This window comes from Lygodium microphyllum, chromosome 6 (assembly GCF_053477565.2).
Source record: "Lygodium microphyllum isolate KBCC chromosome 6, Lygodium_microphyllum_v1.1.10, whole genome shotgun sequence".
NCBI classification, from domain to species: Eukaryota; Viridiplantae; Streptophyta; class Polypodiopsida; order Schizaeales; family Lygodiaceae; genus Lygodium; species Lygodium microphyllum.
This window is the reverse complement of record NC_141140.1, coordinates 19833609-19854180: the sequence shown is the minus strand read 5'-3', so window position 1 is coordinate 19854180 and position 20572 is coordinate 19833609. Positions and strand designations below refer to the sequence as shown.

The 20572-nt window shown below is 44.3% G+C and overlaps 1 protein-coding gene across 1 annotated transcript in view; it reads left to right on the top strand.

Annotated features, from left to right (window-relative positions):
- The first annotated feature begins 519 nt into the window (after window positions 1–519).
- Window positions 520–20572, top strand: part of LOC148034348 (tRNA (guanine-N-7) methyltransferase) — a 52027-nt gene continuing 31974 nt past the window's right edge. The window contains exons 1-2 of the mRNA XM_087679298.1: window positions 520–917; window positions 1063–1116. Coding sequence (XP_087535424.1) covers window positions 651–917; window positions 1063–1116 — 321 coding nt within the window. The 5' untranslated portion in view covers window positions 520–650. The remainder of the gene's footprint in view (window positions 918–1062; window positions 1117–20572) is intronic.

Genomic DNA, 20572 nt, shown 5'->3' with positions numbered 1-20572 from the left:
CTACGCTAACTAACACAGGTACCACGCAAGCAATACAAAGAGCTCAAGCAGCAGAGCCAACACCAGAGGCAAGCCATCCTGGGGGGCATCTCGAAGAGAAAACATTACTTGAGCCATGTTTTGAGAGAGGGAGAACTCAAATGCGAGAATAGTCTTTGGTGATTTTGATTGCGAAAAAAATCGACGGACGAAGACAACGGTGAGTACCTTTTCGTAGAGAGCTGGGTAGAGCCATGTCTCAACAACATGGTGAAGGGGTTTAACTCTCTTGCTCTCTTTTTCATTACTAATTTGCGTTAGTATTATAAGTCGTTTTAAAAAAAATTTCGTAATGTTTTTAGTTTTATTAATTGTTTATGTTCAATTTTATTAATCATTTAAAAAAAATCTAGCATCAATGATTGTGTTTAGTTAGGTATTCAAATAATAATTATTATGTCAATAATGATCATCATCCATAACATCCCTTTACTCATATCATTCAAGAAATGTCTGATGCGTAGGTGATAATCTGTGTGTAAACGAATACAGATGACACTTAACGACCACGAAAAGTATCCGCCGCCAAGTGTGTAAGCAGGTGACGGTGTTGGGCATGCAATGGCGGTGTTTTAGAAAGGTTCTTCGTGAAAAAAACTCAGGTTGGTAAGATGAGGGCTGCTCTGAAGCCAGGGTTGTCAGTGTTTAGAGGAGCTACCGTTAGCTCCGGTCGCCAGCATTGTGCATTCGTATTGGCTCCCCTCAGGTTCTGTGGGAAATTCTCTCCTCGGCCTCTCTCTGAGAGCCTCACAGCCACATGCCTCTGCGCCCTGCACCGCCCAGAGCCGTTGCCTCCCATTGTTGTCACAGACGGGCCTACCATTACCTTGATAAATCAAGACTTTTCCGATCTCAATATACCCCAATTGGCTGCTCAGGTACTCGTGGTTCCTTGCACTTCCTACATTTAGGGTTATCTGCTGACCAGTCTTTTGTGGGTTGGCGGCGTAACTGTGGTGGTATGTTAAGATCAGCATTACAGCTATTTTTTCTGTGCTGAATAACACAAGGCTTTGATTCCAGGTTGGGGGCATCAGAGTACGTCAACATGTCAATCCTTTGAAAGCAGCATTGATGGTAATGCCTATCTGCTCTATCTGCTCCGTTTATGTCTATTTGCTCTATCTGCTCCGTTTAGAGAATTTACAATTGTTGACGCATGGATTTCACATCAGACTCTATCACATACCAAGGCTTATCATTCTAATTCTCATATAATTCCAATTGTTATTGTAAAGAAGCACGTAACCCACCAATAGTAGCATGTGTTCTGTTAGGCATGCACTTCTAGGCGTGAGCATTTCCAAACCATTCATGGATTGAGCATGGTAGCAGGCTTTGAGAAGACATATATTGCCTAAGTGAAAGCGGTAAGCATTATAAGGTACCACAGATCTCTATTTATGAGCCTGCAAGACTATGACAGAGAACGGCGAGGACCTAACTATTGCCATATTGCCATATTGCCTGAGACCCCTCAATGCATTGGTTCTTGAGTTTAGACATGGAGTAGAGAAAGGTATGGGGCTAGTGGATCTGATTGATCCCTTTAGGTGGAACTCCTTTTTTCTCCGCCCTTATATGATCACCCTACTGTTGGCTGTTCTGTAAATTGCTAAGACACCACTGATCCATTGCTACTGAAAGCCTAGCCATGCCATGGTAGCCTCCAAGGAGTCCATATCAACCTTGTGATAGGCTTTCTCAAAGTCCAAAAGAAGCACTACAATTTCTTGCTGGTTGTGCTGGGCCCATTTCATGGCCTCAAAGAAGGTGAAGTTGTTGTCTAGGGTGTCTGATTTTGGACGATAGAAGTCAGGTGTCACGAATGGCAGGTAGGAGGGAGCAGAGTCCACTACTAATCATCTTTGCAAGGGTCTGGTAGGTTGCCATTGATTGAGCTCAATTCAGTACTCCCTTTGGGGAGGAAACAAACTAGGCCAGCTGACAGACTATCCAGGAGCTGCCCAGCATTGAAGACTGCTTGAAAGGCTGGCAGTAGAGTGGATTTTGTCTCCTTCTAGAAGACGAAGAAGAAATGCCTAGGAAGCTCACCCTCTATTGAGCACTTCTACCTGTCTTGCATTTGGGAATCTTGGAGCATCTCGCTCGTTTGCCCTTGATGCTTGGCACCTAACAGAACTACTACCCTATCCCTTTTTTTGAATTTCGTAAAACGTTTAGGGAGGTCCTGCGGTTTTCGCTGTTCTTCCGTTCGTGTATTCCTGGGTTGTTTTGCCTTTTTCTACTTTAATCGTCTGCGCCTCAGGTGGACGGGTAGGTCCCCCTTGGTGCGTCTGGGCGTGGGCGGCCTAGGGATTTCTGGATCACTATCCGAACTAACCTCCGACTTAGAGTCGAACTCCTCGTCCTCGCTAGAAGAGGTGGTCTCCCCTGGTGGGGGCAGTTCGGACGACGACTCTGTCCTAAGCACTGATGTCGTTCCTGGCTGGGCTAGGCCTGCTTGCTCAAGGTCTATGGCTCCTACGTGTTCCACCCAGGCACGATCACATTTCATGCGCATGACTCCTCGCTCTATCTTGAAGATACTCTTTTTCTGCGGCTTGGAGTCTGCTCGTATTTGCTATATTTCTTGTCCTTCAGTGTTGTATTCAATGGTATCTACTTCACCCTCACTTTCGTCACTGAAGGATTGGCAGTCTTCATACTCTCGTTAGAATCCTCTTCATCAGACTGCTCGCTGTCTCCTAGGGCTTGGTATATCTCTTGTTGTTGGTCAGGAACTAGGGCTCAGTTATACATGAGGTTTAAGTCATGCACTCTGGTTCATTGCCACTTGGATGGTGGTGAATCTTAAATTTGCAAGCACTTAGATTTAAACACAAAAATTCAGCAACAAGAAATAGAATAAATAGTGAAGCTAGAATGCTTCTACACCAAAATATGAAATAGTTTGGTTCCAAACCTTGGTGCTTCTCGCAGTATTAAGTTATCATCATTGAGAGATCAATAGAAAGGTTTGCAGATTTGGCATGCTTTGGCACCTACCTCCAACTGCTCACACTAGTTGAGATCAAAAGCACCATATTTGGATCAAATTGGTTGGATTCCGCGGAGATGTGTGAACTAGTCTCCAAAGATTCCCGAACATCAGCAAAACTGCTAAACTATCATAGAGCTTCTCAGACAGCTCTGGAATAGCTTCACCTTGCTGTAGACAGCTCCACCCACCTAGCAACCAGATGCCTTCGCCCAAGGTCTGTATGCCTTCGCCCAGTTGGAATCACCTTTGCCAGCCTTGGACAGCCTCACCGAGGCTTGGGAATAGCTTTGCCTTGTTGTAGACAGTTCCATGCAGGTGCCAGGCTGGTTTCAGTGTTGCCAAGCCTTGGACAGCTTCATCAACAGTTGGGACTGCACGATTTGCTCCTAGGAACTCCATGATCTATTAGCGTTGTACATATGTTGGGTTAGAGAGCTCACTAGCGGAAGGCAAATTTGTTACATCCTAGATAATCTGAGTGTGTACTTGTAGCATTGGTTGTAGTGGTCATGAAGTGTTCCTAGTGTGAGGAAAGTATTGCATCCTTGTGTTGAGAGGTAGGCATGTGAACCCCTTGTATGCAAGGGCGGATAAGGGTAACTAGGTGTAAATGAATTGGAGGACAGGGGGATACCCTAAACCTAGCCATCCAAAGGCTATTTAAACAGCCTAGAGGTCACTCTCAATGTAGAGGAGAGTGTACCAATTGTACTTTTGAACAACTCATCAAGCAAGATTTTCTTCTTATACTTGAGCTCTCTCTCTCTTCCTCTTGTGCGCACTCTCTTGCTTTCACTCTGATATTTCAACATGGTATTACAAGTCCTCTGGAGTTGGGAATGTTGTCGACTGAGATGGCTGTGCGGTGGCAGTGTGAGTCTGACCTTTAAACTGCCCCTTGCCATCACCCTGCCTCCCCTGCTGGGGGTTGCCCGACTGAGGGGCAGGGGTCTGAGACTTAGGTTTTGGTGTTGTGCCTCTTGCCTTTGATCGACACTTATCGTTGAAATGGCTAGCCTTTTGACAATGTTGACAATACCTATTCTTCTTAGGTACATTCTGCCACCCAGGTTTGAGGGATGGGGATGTTCCTTGTGAGTCCCCGGATTGATTTTGCTTTTGAGTTTGATTTTGATTTTGAGTGGAGATTTGGTTTGGTTTTGTTTGCCCTTCCCTTGTTGCTCTTTCTAAGAATGAGCAACAAGAGTCCCCTCTGAAGAGGAATTCGCATGAAACTGATCAAACAACCGTGCGTAACGCAACAACTGATATTCAAATTCATAGAATGTAGGCATGGTAGGTTTTGAAACTATGCCTTTCACAAAATTGAAGTATTTCTTGGGGAGTTTGTTCAGGAACAATGTAACCTAATCATCAGAGGACTTAGGAGTCCCTGTAGTGGAGAATTCAGCGAGGAGACGCCAATACTCAGCCAACTTGACTTTCAAGTCATCCTGGTTAATGATTTTGAAAAGCTGAAGCTCATGGTCAAGATTAATACGACGGGTCCTATCTCTAGATGCATAGCGGCCAGTCAAGTGTGCCCATCGCTTTGATGCTAAATCAAAATGTTGAAGTTGAGAATGAAACTCAAAATAAGCCCTGTATCAGCTCGATCATAGCAGAGGCATTTCTAGCTTTCCATGAGCGGACAACCTTGTATGGAACAAGTGCGAGATTGGGTTGGGGTTCCAACCCCCGCACAAGATCCCATAGGTTCTGGGAGTCAAGGACATGTCTCATTAAGTTCGACCAAGTAGTAAAGTTTGACCCGTTAAAACGAGTCTAGTCATTAAATGCATGCTTGACAGAAGATGAGCTAGAAATATGAGGTGTCGAGTAAGATGAATATGGGCGATAAGTTTGTGGAGGATAAGATGGTGGAGGTGGATGTGTCTGATAAGAAGGAGGAGGAAAAGATTGGTAGGCAGAAGTAGGTTGTGAGTGTCCAATGTGTGCCAATTGAGGCGGAGGCACTGGAACATGAATGTTTCCATAAGGTGCCGGTGTAGGTGGAGGGACTGGGACATGGAAGCCCAATCCAAAGTGAGGCTGGGGCATAGCAGTATGACCAGAAGGTCTACTATGTAAAGCCATGGAGGCAAATTGTGGAGTCAACTGATCCACACTCGAGAGAGACTGGGGAGGATACCCAGGCTGCAATGATCCCGAAAATGTGTGTGAAATAGGTGGAACACCATCCAACAGAGGTAAGGATGAGGTCCTAAAGGATGTGTCTATGTTTCTATAACCCCTCGGTGTGATGTGTGGTGCGACATAAGGTGTCTGAAATGGAAAAGTGAATGATATGAATGAAAGTGGAGAAGCAGCGGATGAATGTGGTGGATGGGTGGGTTTTGAAAATGAGGTGTATGAGATGCAGATGCATTTTGTTCATTTTTATCATTTAATGATTGGAAATTAAAATGTGAAGATGATGATGCACCATACAATGAACAAAAAGGAACACCAAATTCATTCTGATTTTGTGAAGTAGACAGAAAAGAAGGAAGGGTAGAAAAAGAGGTACCTAGCTTTTTCTTATAATCCCCACGATGTGTGTTAACATACAAGAATTGGTCCTCAAGAGAATCTTTTCTGTAGTCAACAGACTGGACTCTTTCTTCCACATGATCTCTACCATAATATTGTAAAGCAGAAGAGGTAAAAGAAGAAGGAACAAAAGACGAATCTAAAGTACCCTGCACCGGAGTGGACGGAAGAGGATGAAAGAAGGGAACATACTCTGGGTCTTGTTCTCCAAGAGGGGGGTCCATCCCTGAGGGAGGTCTCGACGGCCTTGGAATATCATTAGATTTACGCGCAACATTTGAAGAGAGAATTCATGCATACCTTCATTTAGAAGCTTTTCTTGAAGGACAATTCTTCGATCGAGCTTCTCAATCTACTTTCGTCTATAAGCTATGATCAGTTTGTATTCTTCAGAGGTTAGCTTGCCTAGCTTTTCTTCAATGTAATCAGAAGTGTCTTCCACCATGTCAGAACTTTGTGGAGCAAGTTGATCGGCTCGGTTCTCGGCATAGTTGGTTTTGGAGACTAAATCGGTGTTGTTGTTTTTGAAGTCATTTGAACCTACTATAGTTCTTGCTTCTTGTGTAGAGCTTTTAGATCAAAGGCCTAGGTTTCTCAGAGTACCAGGCTCTGATACCATGTAAAGAAATGCCCTAACACAGAAATATAAACGGAAACTATATGATAAAGAATAGATACCATGTAAAGAAATGCCCTAACATAGAAACATAAACGGAAACTATATGATAAAGCACAGACTAATAAAAGAACACAGTTAGGGTTAGGGTAACTCAGAGACAATGAACATAGTAAATAAATGAAGTGATATAACTATTGAATAATACAATGCTCATGCAGCAAACACACTATGTAGTGAATGAATACTGAACCTCGAACTCCTGTATCTCAAGGATCATGGCAGGGGTAATGAGTTGGAGAGTGTGTCGTACTCTGAACAGATCCCGAATCGTAGCAAGGCAGCCTCCGAATATCAAACACCAACAAACGCAACAGTGAGAAGTTGGATCTGATGTAGACAACAGTGAGGAGAGAGAAAGACTAAAAACGCAGGTAGGACAGCCTTTGCAAGAGAGAGAAAGACTAAAAACGTAGGCAACAGGTGAGAGAAAGACAGGTAGGACAGCATGCAGGAGAGAGAAAGACTAAAAACGTAGGCAACAGGTGAGAGAAAGACAGGCAAGACAGCTTGCAGGAGAGAGAAAGACTAAAAACGTAGGCAGTAGGATTGTGATGATGTGGCAGGCTGCATGGCAGCAAGTCTGCACAAGAACAGCAGTCGCTTGGCTGGAATCAGCTCTAAACTACGCGAAGAGGGCTGGAAATCAAGTGCCAATTGATGGAGATAGCAATGGCTAGCTTCGATTGAGATGTCCTCCGCGAATGGGGTGTGGGCAGCAAGCTGAAACACCTGAAATCTGCAAAAATGAGATTGTAGAAGAGTGGAGGGCTGGCTGCCTATTTATAGAAAATTAGGGTTTTAAATCCTCTCCCACTTAACTCTCTCGATCCTCTCCCCATTTTAGGAATAAGCCTAAAATAAGCATGTTTTGGGGTTGTTTAAGTGGCTAAGTGCATTTCTTAGCACAACAAGGCACTCATCATGAGGAGAAGTGTTGGCAGAAGTACCCCCATTTGAAGCCTAAGGAGGGGTCCAAGAATTCAAAGGTTACACTTGCTACCAATAAGTTCGTCTTCTTATACTTGTTTGAGGTAGAGAATACGACTCTTGCTTTTTCTTCTTTTGAGTAGTCTTGGGTTGTGGATAGTGGAGCCTTTTCTCACATGACTTACGGATAGGATTGGCTTTAGGATATGCAATCGAAGGGGGATTCGTCACCATTGGTGACAATTCTTCAATTCTCGTGCATGGAGTGGGGACCATTCCTTTATTGCCCAATCAACGTTTTTCTTCAACCAAAGTCCTCTATGTATTAGATTTGGGCTTTAACCTTCTATTTGTCTATGGTCTTACTAGTCAGGTAATTGAGTCATCTCTACCTGGAACGTAGTTACGGGGGAGGATGGTTCTTCAAGGGCTGTTCTTTGGACCGGTACACAGGAGGGTGGATTGTATACTCACAGCCCTTGCCGCACAATCTTCACACGAGCTTGGATTGCTTTCGTATGCTATTCGACAATCTTTGAGGAAGAAGATGGTTGAAGGACTTCTAGATTTCCCTCCCGTTCACACATTGTGCCCCAGTTGCTTGAGGGGCAAGCAACATTGGCAACCATATCCACAGGCTGCTACTTGGAGGGCTTCTACACCACTTGAGTTGGTTCATACTGACGTTTGTGGCCCTATGGGCATGGTGTCTCTTGGGAAGGCCAAGTACCGTATGCTGATTGTTGACGACTTTAGTTGTTATGTTTGGCCCTATCTCTTGGAGTACAAGAGTGAGGCGTACTATTTCTATGAGTGGAAGATGTTTGCGGAGAAGCAAACCTCCTTCAAAGTTTGCAGTGTTCGAGTTTATCACGGCAGTGAGTTTCGCTCTTACCTCTTTTCTGAGTTTTGTAGGGAACAGGATATTTAGGTGGAATATTTCTGTCTGAACACACCATTTGAAAATGGTGTGGTGGAGTGTACCAATCGGATCATGGTAGAGATGGCCTAATTGATGTTGTAGCATAGAGGTCTTCCCCATTCTCTATGGGGTGAGGCTATGGCTACTACGGTTCACATCCGCAATAGGTCACCTACTTCGGCATTGAAGGATATGACTCCCTACAAGGCTTTCTTTGGGAAGAAGCCTCGTGTTTCCCATTTTCACATCTTTGGATGCGAGGCATATGTCCATGTGGACAAGAAGAAACGGTGAAGCAAACTTGATTCCAAGTTGAAAAAGCTTATCTTCGTTGGTTGTTGTATGACCATGAAGGGCTATCGACTCTATGATCCGATGACATATAAGATCGAGGTGAGCAGAGATGTGATCTTCAACGAGGTTGTGGCCTCCAAGGACCCCATTGATGGTTCTTCGTCGATGAATGACCCCTACCCTTTCTTCTAGGTTACCCCTTGGCACCCCTTTTTTATTTGCAACTCTTTCCCCTCCTTTGACCACACCCTCTCTCCTTCCACCCTTGACAGCTTCTTCTTTGACTACTATCCTTGACTATTTCTACCCCTTCCCCATCTCCTCAGGTTTCCTTTAGGGGGATTGAGCCGTTAGAGGGGGAGTTCTCTTCATTGGGTGAGTAGGATCCACCTTCCCTTAGTGCAGGGGAGTCCCTTCCACATATAGGCACTTTACAAGTACCAGATACTTCTTGGTCTCCTTCGTAGCAAGATGATCCTATCACTCTTCCTCGGTGGTGGTATCGGCAGCTCATGCAGGATTCAGGGATCACTCAATTCCTTGAGATGCCTCTTGGCCCACGGAGGTCAACCAGGTTACAGGGTTGGTCGGATAGTTCACTATGCTCTTATGTCTCAGACTCTTCAAGATCATGAGCCTACCATAGTTGATGAGGCTCTTGCACAAGATATTTGGTGCACTACTCTGCAGGCTGTGCTCAATTCTATTGAGCGAAACTAGACTTGGGAGTTGGTTTCTTGTTTGAAGAAGGAGATGGTGATTGGTGTGAAATGGGTCTTTAAGACCAAGTATCTTGCAGATGTGACCTTGGACAAGCATAAGGCACAGCTTGTTGCCAAGGGATTTTCTCAGAGGGCAAGTTTGGATTATTTTGAGACTTTTGCACCGACAACTCGGATGTCCAGTATTTGAGCTATTTTGACTTTGGTTGCCCATCACAGTTGGCCTGTTTACCAGATGGATGTAAAGTCCGCTTTTTTGAATGGCATCTTTGAGGAGGAGATTTATGTCTCACATCCTCATGGTTTTCTTGTGTAGACCCCAAAGGGAAGGATAGCCATGTAAAAGAGGACCATATTTACAGGTTGTGGAAGGCCCTCTATGGCTTGAAGCAAGCTCCTAGGGCATGGTATGAGTGGATTGATCGATTCTTCTTGGATAGCTGCTTCCATTGATCGAATCATGATACCAACCTTTATTACAAGTTTGTGGAGAACAGATGTGTCTTGGTCATCTTGTATGTTGATGACCTCATCATTTTAGGGAGCGACACATTGGAGGGTGATCGTGCTCGGCATATATTGAGACAGGAGTTTGACACGATGGATCTTGGCATCTTACACCATGAAGATATGCTAGGGTTTGCACTAAGGAACAACATGTATGACCAAGATTGAAACACAAAGACTTAGATAGAGATAAGCAAAACTCAAACCCTAAATGCAAAACGCTAAATGCAAAAACTCAAAACTCAAACATAGAGACAAACACAGAGAGAAGAAACTTTGAAGTGAATGAATGCTGTAAATGAATCTAAGAGTGTATAGAATGCCCAAGGGTAGAGCAATGCAATATCGGAGAGTGACATCCATCGGAGACGGATCCCAAGTGCAGTGACCACTAGTCGGAGTGTCGGAAACACAAAACAGTGATCACCAAAGTGTTAGGGAATTGAGGCGACAATAGGAGAGGTGTTTGCTGATGTAGATGGCTTGCTGGACAATAAAAACGCTAGTACTACAATAGTCACTTGGTAGGAGAGATGGCAGTAGCCTATCGCCTAGCACTAGATGTTGTAAAGGCGGTTGATCAGGTGCTATGATAACACAGCAGATGGAGACCTCCAAACAGCAAGGTGATGGCTAAAAATAGGCTGCTTAGGGCTGGATAGTGATGGGCTGCAATTGATGATGGCTGGACAGCAGATGGTAGGTGGCTGATGGCTGAAATCTGCACGGTATAGTGAGAAACCTGTACAAAGGTTGAAGCTGAATGGTGGGCAGCCTATCTATTTATAGATGATGTTGAAGGATATCCCAAAATTAGAGTTTTGGGGGACCATTAAAACTCTCTCGAACTGCGTACCAAATTTGTGTTTTTGATTAACTAAGCGTGTTTTGGGGCTATATAAAAATGCTAGTTAGCTGTAAAGTGTGTTTTAGCTCAACACCCCCTCTTAGGCCCAAAAGCGAGCCTAAGAGGAAAGGGTGGTACTGTTTACTTCAAGGCATCCCACCCTAAAGTAGCCAGGGCATTGGACAAAGGGTGCACGTTGGTTGCTCAGTGGCCTAACAAGACTACAGAGTCGATGGTTATCTTACTAAGGAAGTCCTAGTAGTCACCCTAGAGAGAACAAGGCATCGGACAAAGGGTGTTGGAGTCGTTGGTTGCCCAGTGGCCTACATAGTGCCCCTCGTGGGGAAATTGTTCACTTGCCTAAGTACTCTAGTTCAAAGATGATGAAATCATGCAATGCATGGGGGAAGGTACAACAGGGGAAGGGAAGGCTGATGTTGAAGACAAGTGTCGAAATCTGTAGGATATCAAGAAGGGTAGGAACCCCCTCTTAACGTGGATGTCGATGCTCAAGAAGGAAGAGGAGCTTAAGGATGTTGGTCTTCAAGTGGGGCCAAGAATCATGTGGATGAAAATGATGAAGCATCCCTATTGAAAGAGAAGGAATAGAAGTCACTGCTAGGATAACATCAAGAGAGATGTTGCATGATCCGTCGTGGGAGGGGAAGCATCCATGTTGGTAGAAGAGCAAAACTCCGAGTAGATGGAACCATGAAAGAAACGACGCACATCTCCTTTCTCTAGCTAAGGAAGGGCTAGTACAAGCCTACATGTTAGCCCTACACTAAAATACAAAACCTTGCAAAAGATATCAAAATCTTCAAGCACAAATGTGAATAGTGAGATACTCCAAAAAACAAAACTAAAAATAAAATGAAAGAAAGCAAAGCTAAGTGCAATGCAATGAGTATGTAAGTATGCAACAAAAGTCTAAAAAGAAAAAGGCTAAGTGAGTGGCCATCATCACATACGGCGAGGTGGGGAAGTGGTCCTAGAAGGTGTAGTGGAGGTCGTAGGAATGGATGCCTAAAGTGCAATAGAGGTGAGTCACTAGGAAACCAATCAAGCAATCCTTCAGGAGTAGTGAAGGAGATAGATTGCTGAGGTTGTTCGCCTGCCATATATCTAGTAGTCATTGGGGTAGATGGAGTAGATGGTGCAACAGTGAGAGGCGTAGCCACATTGGATTGCCTGGCCAGTCGGAGGGGAGGTAGTTGTAACAGTGTGTTGTGGTTTTCTAGGAGGAAGACCTTGGGCCTTGGTACGACACTCCTCGATCACATGGCCCGACCTCCTGGTAGTGTGCGTAAAACCTATTTTTCTTAGGAATTTGCTGCCAAAGGGGTCGTATTTCTTTGTTTCCGTTGGAGGAAGTGGTGTCACCCTTGTTTTGGCTTGCCTTTGCATTTGGCAAGTTCTTGTTACTATTGGTTTTCCCTCTCAAAGAAGAGGCAACCAACCCTTGTCCCTTTGAATGGATGTGTGTGGAGGACTTCTTGTGGACTTGATCATGTAGCCTTGTGTAATGCAAGAACTGACACTCCAACTCAATAGAAGGTCGGTAATCTAGGTAGTGAGATAATGTGCTGGATAAAATGGAAGTATTTATCGGGCAACTTGTTCAAGAAGAATGTGACATGATCGTCGTTTGACTTTGGGAAGCCAGTAGTAGCAAACTCGAGGAGTAATCGTTGATATTCAGCCGACTTGACTTTCAAATCATCCCGTTTCTTAATGGATTACTCTTGAAGCTCAAAACCATCACCAGAGTGTTAGGGAACTGAGGCGACAACATGAGAGGTCTTTTCTAATGTAGACGGCTTGCTGGACAGCAAGAACATAAATACTATAGTAGTTGCTTGGTGGGAGAGATGGTAGCAGCCTGTTGCTTGGCACTAGATGTTGAAAACGCAGGTTGATCAGGTGCTATGATGATGCAGTAGATGGAGACCTTCAAAGAGCAAGGCGATGGGAAACTTGCACCAAAGGATGAGTCCGAATTGAATGGTGGGCAGCCTATCTATAAATAGATATCGAAAGGTGCCCCAAAAAATTAGGGTCTTGGGGGACCATTGAAACTCTCTCAAATTGCGCATCAAATTTGCATTTTTGATTAATTAAGTGTGTTTTGGGGCTGTTTAAAAATGCTAATCAGTTGTGAAGCGTGTTTTAGCTTAACATGCACTTCCCTTGGGTTGGAGATCTAATAGATGGCACATGGCATTTTTATCTTGCAGTAGAAGTACATTTCCAAGCTTCTTTCGGAATTTGGTATGGTTGAGTGTCGGCCTATTTCATGCCCCATGGAGCGAGAGTCCAAGCTTTTGGCAGCAGGAGACCCCCTTAGTGATGCCACCCGTTATAGGTGCTTCATTGGCTCTTTGATCTGGTTGATCCACACTCGGTTAGACTTTTCTTTTCTCGTGGCTTTGTCTTTTTCTTTCATGAAGACACCTACTCAGGCTCATTGGCGAGCCACCTTGCGTGTTTTGCGCTACTTACAGGGGACTCGATCCTATGGGATCATGTATGGAGAGGGGACCACTCTTTTAGGATGGGGTGACTCTAATTGGGCAGGGATGTGGATTCATGGAGGTCCACTATTGTTTATGACTTCTCCCTTGGATTGGGAGCTATCTCTTGGAGCAATAAGAAGCAACCTACTGTGGCTCTTTCATCTACATAGTTTGAGCACTGTGCCCTTTCTTCTTAGCTATGGAGGTAGTTTGGCTTTGTTGTTTGTTGGTGGAGTTTTGCTTTGCACCGACAAGACCTATGGAGCTGCACATGGACAACCAGAGTGCCCTTGCTTTGGCAAAGAACCTTGTGTTTCATGCTCGCATGAAGCACATTGAGGTTCAGTACCATTATGTTTGAGAGCAGATCATGGATTTTGAGTTAGCGGTGGCCTATTATCCTACTGTGGACAATGCGGCGGATCTCTTCACCACGAAGCCTTTACCCAAGGCATCTAAGCTTCATCACATGAGATTGTTGGGTCTCCAGACACTCCCAGGATTTGAGAGGGGGTGTCAGCCTATCACTTTTAGTGTTGTTAGTCTGTCATCTCCTGGTTGTGAGTTAATGTCAGAGTTTGATGGAGACATGTATTTTTTGCATTTTTTATGTGCAGTTGGCCAGCTGGCAGCTGGTTGGCAAGCATCAGGTTGGCCAGTTTTGGTAATTTCCTGCTATTTATAGCAGGCTGGCTGGCTGGGGCAGATCACTTATTTTGCAGGCTACTCCTCTGGCTGCGGGCACACTCCTTCGTCTTTGGTGCTGCTGCTGCCGTCGTTATTTCAGGCCAGATCTGGTGCCCTCACTAACACCTTGTGCTACGTGCAGGGACTGATCAGTCCATCTGTTTGTATTCAGCATTTATTTCAGTTAGTGCAGATTTCTTCCTTCCTTTATCTTCTTGTGGTCTTCTTTCTTTGTGTTTGAGTTTCTTCTTATGTTGCGCACTCTCACATCATCATCATCCAACAGCGAGCTCATAGGCACATGCTCATCAAAAGGAGCCTCTACTTCCATAGTAACAATCAAATGTGCCCTCTCTGCATCTTGTGCTACCTATCTAGTTGCCCTTCTAGCGCGTTGAGGTAACGGAGCATCAATTTTACTCTCTTGGAGAGTTTGTGACAGCCATCTAGGGACTGTTTTTACTGCATTTACAGTAGCCCTTTCTTGCACAAATGCATGTTCCACTTCGGGATGCAAAACGTGATCAATTAATGGTTGTTTAGGGCATGTGGAGCAATAGCAGCTTGCTGTAATATATCTCTTTGGACATTTACAGCAGGCTCGGATTCGAAAGCAAGTGGTAGAAGACCTTCAAAAACATCACCCGAATCATATGTGGCTGGGATTTCAAATTGATCATGCGAAAAGGCTGCATTTTTAGTAAAGATAACATTCCTATTGACAAAAACTTTACGAGTCCATGCATCATATAACCGGTAGCCTTTGCTTTTTCGGATTGTAGCCAACAAAGATACACTTTAATGCCTTATCATCGAGCTTTCCATGAAGCATTTTTGGCACATGAGCATAGGCTATGCTTCAAACACATGAAAGTAGTCACCTTTGGTTTCCATTCATGCCAAGCTTCAAATAGAGTCATAGTTTTAAGTGCCTTTGTAGGAGCATGATTCAACACATGATTAGCACATTGAAGGCCCTTAAGCCGAAATTGATGTGGTAGCCCCTTAGATTTTAGCATGCATTGCATCATCTCCATGAGCGTGCTTTTTTCCTTCAACAACACCATTCTGTTGAGGCGTCATCCTTGTAGTGGCTTGATATGTTGTGTGATATCATTCTTAAGTAAGAATGTCTCAAATACATGCGACATGTATTCCCCTTCTCTATTCATGCGAGTGTTTGCACTTTAAACCTGTTTTAGTCTCTAGCTTTGCAACCAAGTGTTTAAAGTACATAAGTACATCAGATTTTGCCTCAAGACCATACACCCATGTATATTGAGAGTACTAATCTATGAAGGTGACAAAATATAGATGACCCCCAAGAGCTCTTGTCCACATGGACCACATACATCAGAGTGTATAAGTTGCAACTTATAGACAACATGCACTACACCATCCTTTTTGAAGGCCAAACGATGCATTTTACCTAAGATACATCCTTCATATGCATGGGGAGGTGAGGTGGGGTCTCCACAGGAGGTAAGGCATCCACCATTTGACAATGTTGAAGTGTCGTCAGACTGCCAAAACTTGTGTGACCATAACGGTCAGGCCATAGCTCGGCATTCTGCTTAGCGGGTGTCAATGTGTTAACTGTCAAAGCATCATGATATCTCCTCTCATATGTATTCAACAAGAAAAGGCCTTTATACAAAGTGCCTGTCAAGCGAAGAGCATAATCAAGCTCTGTCTCGGACTTGTTATCTTCAAAGATGACCTGAAAGCCTTGCCTATTGAATGTTGAAATTGACAAGAGATTTTTTGTAATCCTAGGTACAAACAATACATCCAAAAGCGTAAAGTCTAATCCATTTGCAGCAATAATGAACACCGAATCAATGCCCTTAGACATCATAGCTAGAGTTATTTGCACATGTAACTCTCTTCTTGCAGGGGGTGAATGCATAGATGTAAATAAACACTTCTGTGAAGTGATGTGCCTGGCTGCTCCACTATTAAAGCACCATATATGTTGTGTTTTAGCAGCATTAAATGCAGAATCAGCCATAGAATTGTCATAATTGCATGTTAAAAATGCATAGTTCTCCTCAATGAAGTTGGTTGTAGCATCCCCACCTGAAGATCGAGTGGCGGATGTCTCTTGGATAGCCAAACTGAAGTCTTTCTTCTTCTCTTTGGCCAATCTTTTTTGCATTCTTCAATGTAATGATTGGGCTTTTTACAATAGTGACATTTTACTTTCTTCTTGCCTTTATCAACATCATGGACAGCCTTGCTAAATGCTGCCCCATGTCAGCCCTTGGCTAATTTTTCACTAGTTGATTTGCTTTCCCTTGCCTTTGTATTTGGAAAGCATGGCTACATCACACGAATGCATAAGAGGCCTATCAACTCCATGAATGTGAGGGGTTGTTGTGCTCCCCTCAAAGACACATTCAGCACATTGTGAAATCCAAGGTAAGACTCTGGAAGAGAGTTCAAGGCAATGTTTATCATCTCATAATTTATTATCACCTCATCGATATTCAGAAGTTGCTCTCTCAAATCCTGAATGTAGGTGAGGTGATCTATCATAGCATCACCCTCATCCATATGTGCATTAGCCAATTATCAAGTAAGAGATTCTTGCTTCATTGCGTGCTGTAAACATCTGTTCCAGGATATTGCAAGCTGTTTTTTGGGTTTTGCATGACTGGATATGAGGGATAATTACCCTTTTCATTGAAAGACCAATCAAAGATAAAGCTAGTGCATCCTTCTATCCCATTTCTTCTATCTTTTATAGGAGAAACAAGGGGCAGCTTGCTGTCCTCTAGCCTCTCTTTGAGGTGTTTGAGGTGCAAAGCCTGTCGGTCAGGCTGAGTTGCCACACCTTAAACCTCCACAAGGAGTAGTTGGTGCCATCCAGTTTATCCTCCTGAGTGAGGAAACCCCACCAAGTTCCTAGAATTTTCTCTTCCAAGTCAGATCCAAACAGCAATTGAATGCTGTTTTGTACCTGTTTTCTGCCTCGGGATGTGTGCCAAGCAAGATCCCCAAAAATTTCTTGATAAAATTTCGAGAAATAGAACAAATTTTATACATATAGCCTTAGAATTTGGTGTAATGTCACTTCGGAATGCATGCAAACAGCAACCAGCAGCTGGACTTCACCTTGGGATGCGTGCTGGACCCAAAACCAGAAAAGCCCCAAATTTCTCACACCAATTTCAAAGAAATTGTGCAAAGTTGGCAATTTTGATGGAGATTCATACTTGGGATTCATACTTGGGATCTTGAATTGGGCAAAAACCCCAATTTTTGGGTCTCTATCAGAGTGCAGCGAATAGGGAAGTGTATGACTAGACTAAAAGAAAATGAACACGGAGAGAAGAGGGAAGGAGAAAAGAGATGAATGCAGAAATCTGTAAATGAATATTAGCATTTGGTGCCCGTGAATCTGCATGGGCCATAGCCTTTGAGTTTGGATCCATGTGAGTAGAAATGGTCTTTCATCCCTTCATTTCAAAATTAGTCAAAAGCTCTTGTAAATACTGCTGTTGGGAGATGAAAATCCCCCTTGGAGTCAGCCAAATCTCAAGACCCTGGAAGAAGTGGAGAAGGCTCATATTCATCATCTCAAACATCTCATATAGTGCCTCCTTTGTCTACCTGACCTTTTGCTCATGGTTACTTGTCAAAATGAGATCATCCACATAAAGCACAAACAACGTGTGCCCTTTGGCTAAGGTGTGGACATATAACTAGGGATCAACATAAGAACGTTGATAGCCTAACTTCCCTTGGAGGACTGAGTTGATCTTCTCATTTTAAGCATGTAGAGCCTGTTTGAGGCCATAAAGGGCCTTCTTCAACATGTACACTTTCCCATTTGATGAGGAAAAGCCAAGAGGCTACTCAACATAGATCTTCTCCTTCAAATCTCCGTTAAGGATAAAATATAAATGCCTCTTAAGGAACTCTATTCGTATTGGTCCACATAAGTCTGTTGAAACAAGCTCCAAGGGCTCCTTAGCCCTATGCAAAACCTTGCTGGGAATTGTTGAGAAACCTTTCACCCTTTACTTGCAGTTTGCGTTTTTTGCGTTTTTGCATTTTGCGTTTAGGGTTTGCAGCCCCAAAATGGGGTGCCATCCTAGATTGACTCTGCCTATTTATAGGCCACTCTCTCATTCATTCCTTACGGCCAATTCATTCAGTCCATCACCTCTTCTCTCCAGCCTCTCGAGTGCCCTCACACCCCTTTAGGAGGACATTGCGGTTCGTGGTTGTTCATGACTATCTTCATCATCTTCCTTGTGCTACGACACCCTTGTCCCCTTGTATCACATTCACTCCATGATTTAAAACTTCATCATTCCATTCATCGGAGTTTTTTCTCTCTCTCTTTTCTTCTTCATGTTTGCCGAGTTCACTCCGTGTTCCTCCCCGCAAACCCTACTGTCTCGTTGGTACACCATCTTTTGACTCAAACATTGGCAAAGATCCTCCACTCCAGTGACAACAAAGACCGGTGGCGGGTTTGGCATCCACTTCTCTTCTTCTTCTGTTGCATCAAAATCTCATTTTTGTAGGTTTCAGGTGTTTGCTGCCCACATTCCTTTCGCGGAGGACATCGCAATCTTAGCTATCCCTTGTTGTCATCTACAGTTTGGCTCTTATTTCCAGCCTTCCACCCGTAGTTTGCAGCTGTTTACAGCAAAGTGACTGTTGCTGATCACTCTCCATTCAGAAAATAATCTCGTTTTTGCAGATTTCAGGTATTTCAGCTTGCTGCCTACACCTCGGACGCGGAGGACATCGCGGTCCAAGCTGGCCATTTGCTGTCTACAATAGTTGGGTGCTTGTTTTCAGCCTATCACACATTGTTCGGAGCTGATTTTGGCATACTGACTGCTGTTGCTGGTTTTTCTTGCGTTTTTATTCTCTCTCTCTTCTGCAGCTTGCGTTTTTAGTATTTCTCTCTCCTCACCTGCATTTTTCTATTGATTGCAACCTCTTACTGCTGGTTGCATCCTCCTCCCACTGGTAGCTCACTTCTAGCCCTTCCATTGCGCTCCTAGCCATTAAGGTGGACATTGTAGTTCATGGTTCATGGCTGACCTCTTCCTTCTTCAACAAGGCACACTGGTACCCATGGCTTCTTTACCAATAGATGACTAGACTATTGGGTGCTCCTACTGTGGCATCGTCGGACACACCATCGATGCTTTTCGACTTTGACCTTTGCTCCCTACTCCTCGGAGTATATGTGTCTTCCACCAGGCACTCCTTGTGCATCTCTCTTTTCTGGGCCACAGAGATCCTTCTGCATCGGCTATCAAAGTACTATGCTCAAGGCAATAAGACGCATCCGATGCGCACTAACTCCTTTCGAGCACATGGAGGATCGATTGGCGCTACGACCTCCTGGGGATCGTCGCAATACCAGCGGCAGTCTTCTCCCACCTATCTTTGGGTGTAATGGCTACCACAGCTTGCGGTTCTGCAGTCCGCTCCATTGAGAGACAATGATTTTTTGATACCGTCTCCTTGTTAGTTCGCTCCTGTAAGAGACAGTGGTTGCTCGACTCCTTTCTCTTCTTCGACTTTGCGGTCTGCTCCATTGAGAAGCAACGACTGTTGCCTCTCATTGCTCAGTCTGAGCCCCACCCTTCACCCTCGCCTACTTGGGTTCGAGAGGCCACCTCTGGGAATTCTTCACCACCCCAAATACCTTCTTCGGCACGACCGACAGCACTTCCTTCATCCTTAGACATTTTAGAGTTCGTGATCCATGAGTTTTTGGATTCCCTATCTACCTCAGAGGGGGATGATCTTTCTTTGCCCTCCAAGGGGAGATCTACATCTAATGTGACTTCAGAAGGGGCTCCTATTTCTCCAATTTCACAGGGGGTTCCCACCTACTGCTCAATCCTTCGCACACCTTGGCGGAGGCCTTTTATATTCTTCTTCTACCCTTGGATGGTTCCTTCTAGTGGTCATCTCACCTATTGATTCCCAAGATCTTGAGGATCTACCTAGATCGGGGCCTTGGAGGTTCAGCCGTGACTTGATGACGAGGCCTTTGTATTCCTTCTTGTATGGATACATGGAGCTAGTGGCTTCTCTCCTGAGGTTGAGTTTCGAGTTTTTCAGTTCACTGTGTCTACTATTCTCTTTACTGCAGGTTCTCTTTCAGGTGGAAATCTTGGATCTTAGGGATCCTCTACATCTTCTTCCTCCTCTTCTTCTTGCCTTGGTCACTTGGTCAGCATGGAGCCAACTCTTGAGATCGAGTACGGGCATATCCTTATGGTTCTCGGCACCACACAAAGTCCGAAATTCCTCCTATGTATTGCATGATTTCATCATCTTTGTACTAGGGCACTTGGGCAAGTGAACAATTTTCCCATGAGGGACACTGTCCAAGTGACACTCGCTACATGAGCATTCTTTAGCTTGTAGCATTCCATCTCCACCTCACTCTTCTCTTGTTCCTCTTTTTGGGCTTGAGAAGGGGTGTTGAGAAACTCTTCACCCTTTACCCGCTGTTTGCGTTTTTTGCGTTTTTGCGTTTTGCGTTTGGCGCCATCCTAGACTGACTCTGCCTATCTATAGGCCACTTTCTCATTCATTCCTTACGGTGGATTCATTCAGTCCGTCACCTCTTCTCTCTAGTCTCTCCACTGCCCTCACACCCCTTCAAGAGGACATTGCGGTTCGTGGTTTGTGGCTGTCTTCATCATCTTCCTTATGCTATGGCACCCTTGTTCCCTTGTATCACATTCACTCCATGATTTAGAACTTTATCATTCCATTCATGAGAGTTTTTTCTCTCTTCTCTTCTCTTCTCCATGTTTGCTGAGTTTACTCCATGTTCCTTCCCGCAAACCCTATTGTCTCGCTGGTACGTCATCTTTTGACATGAA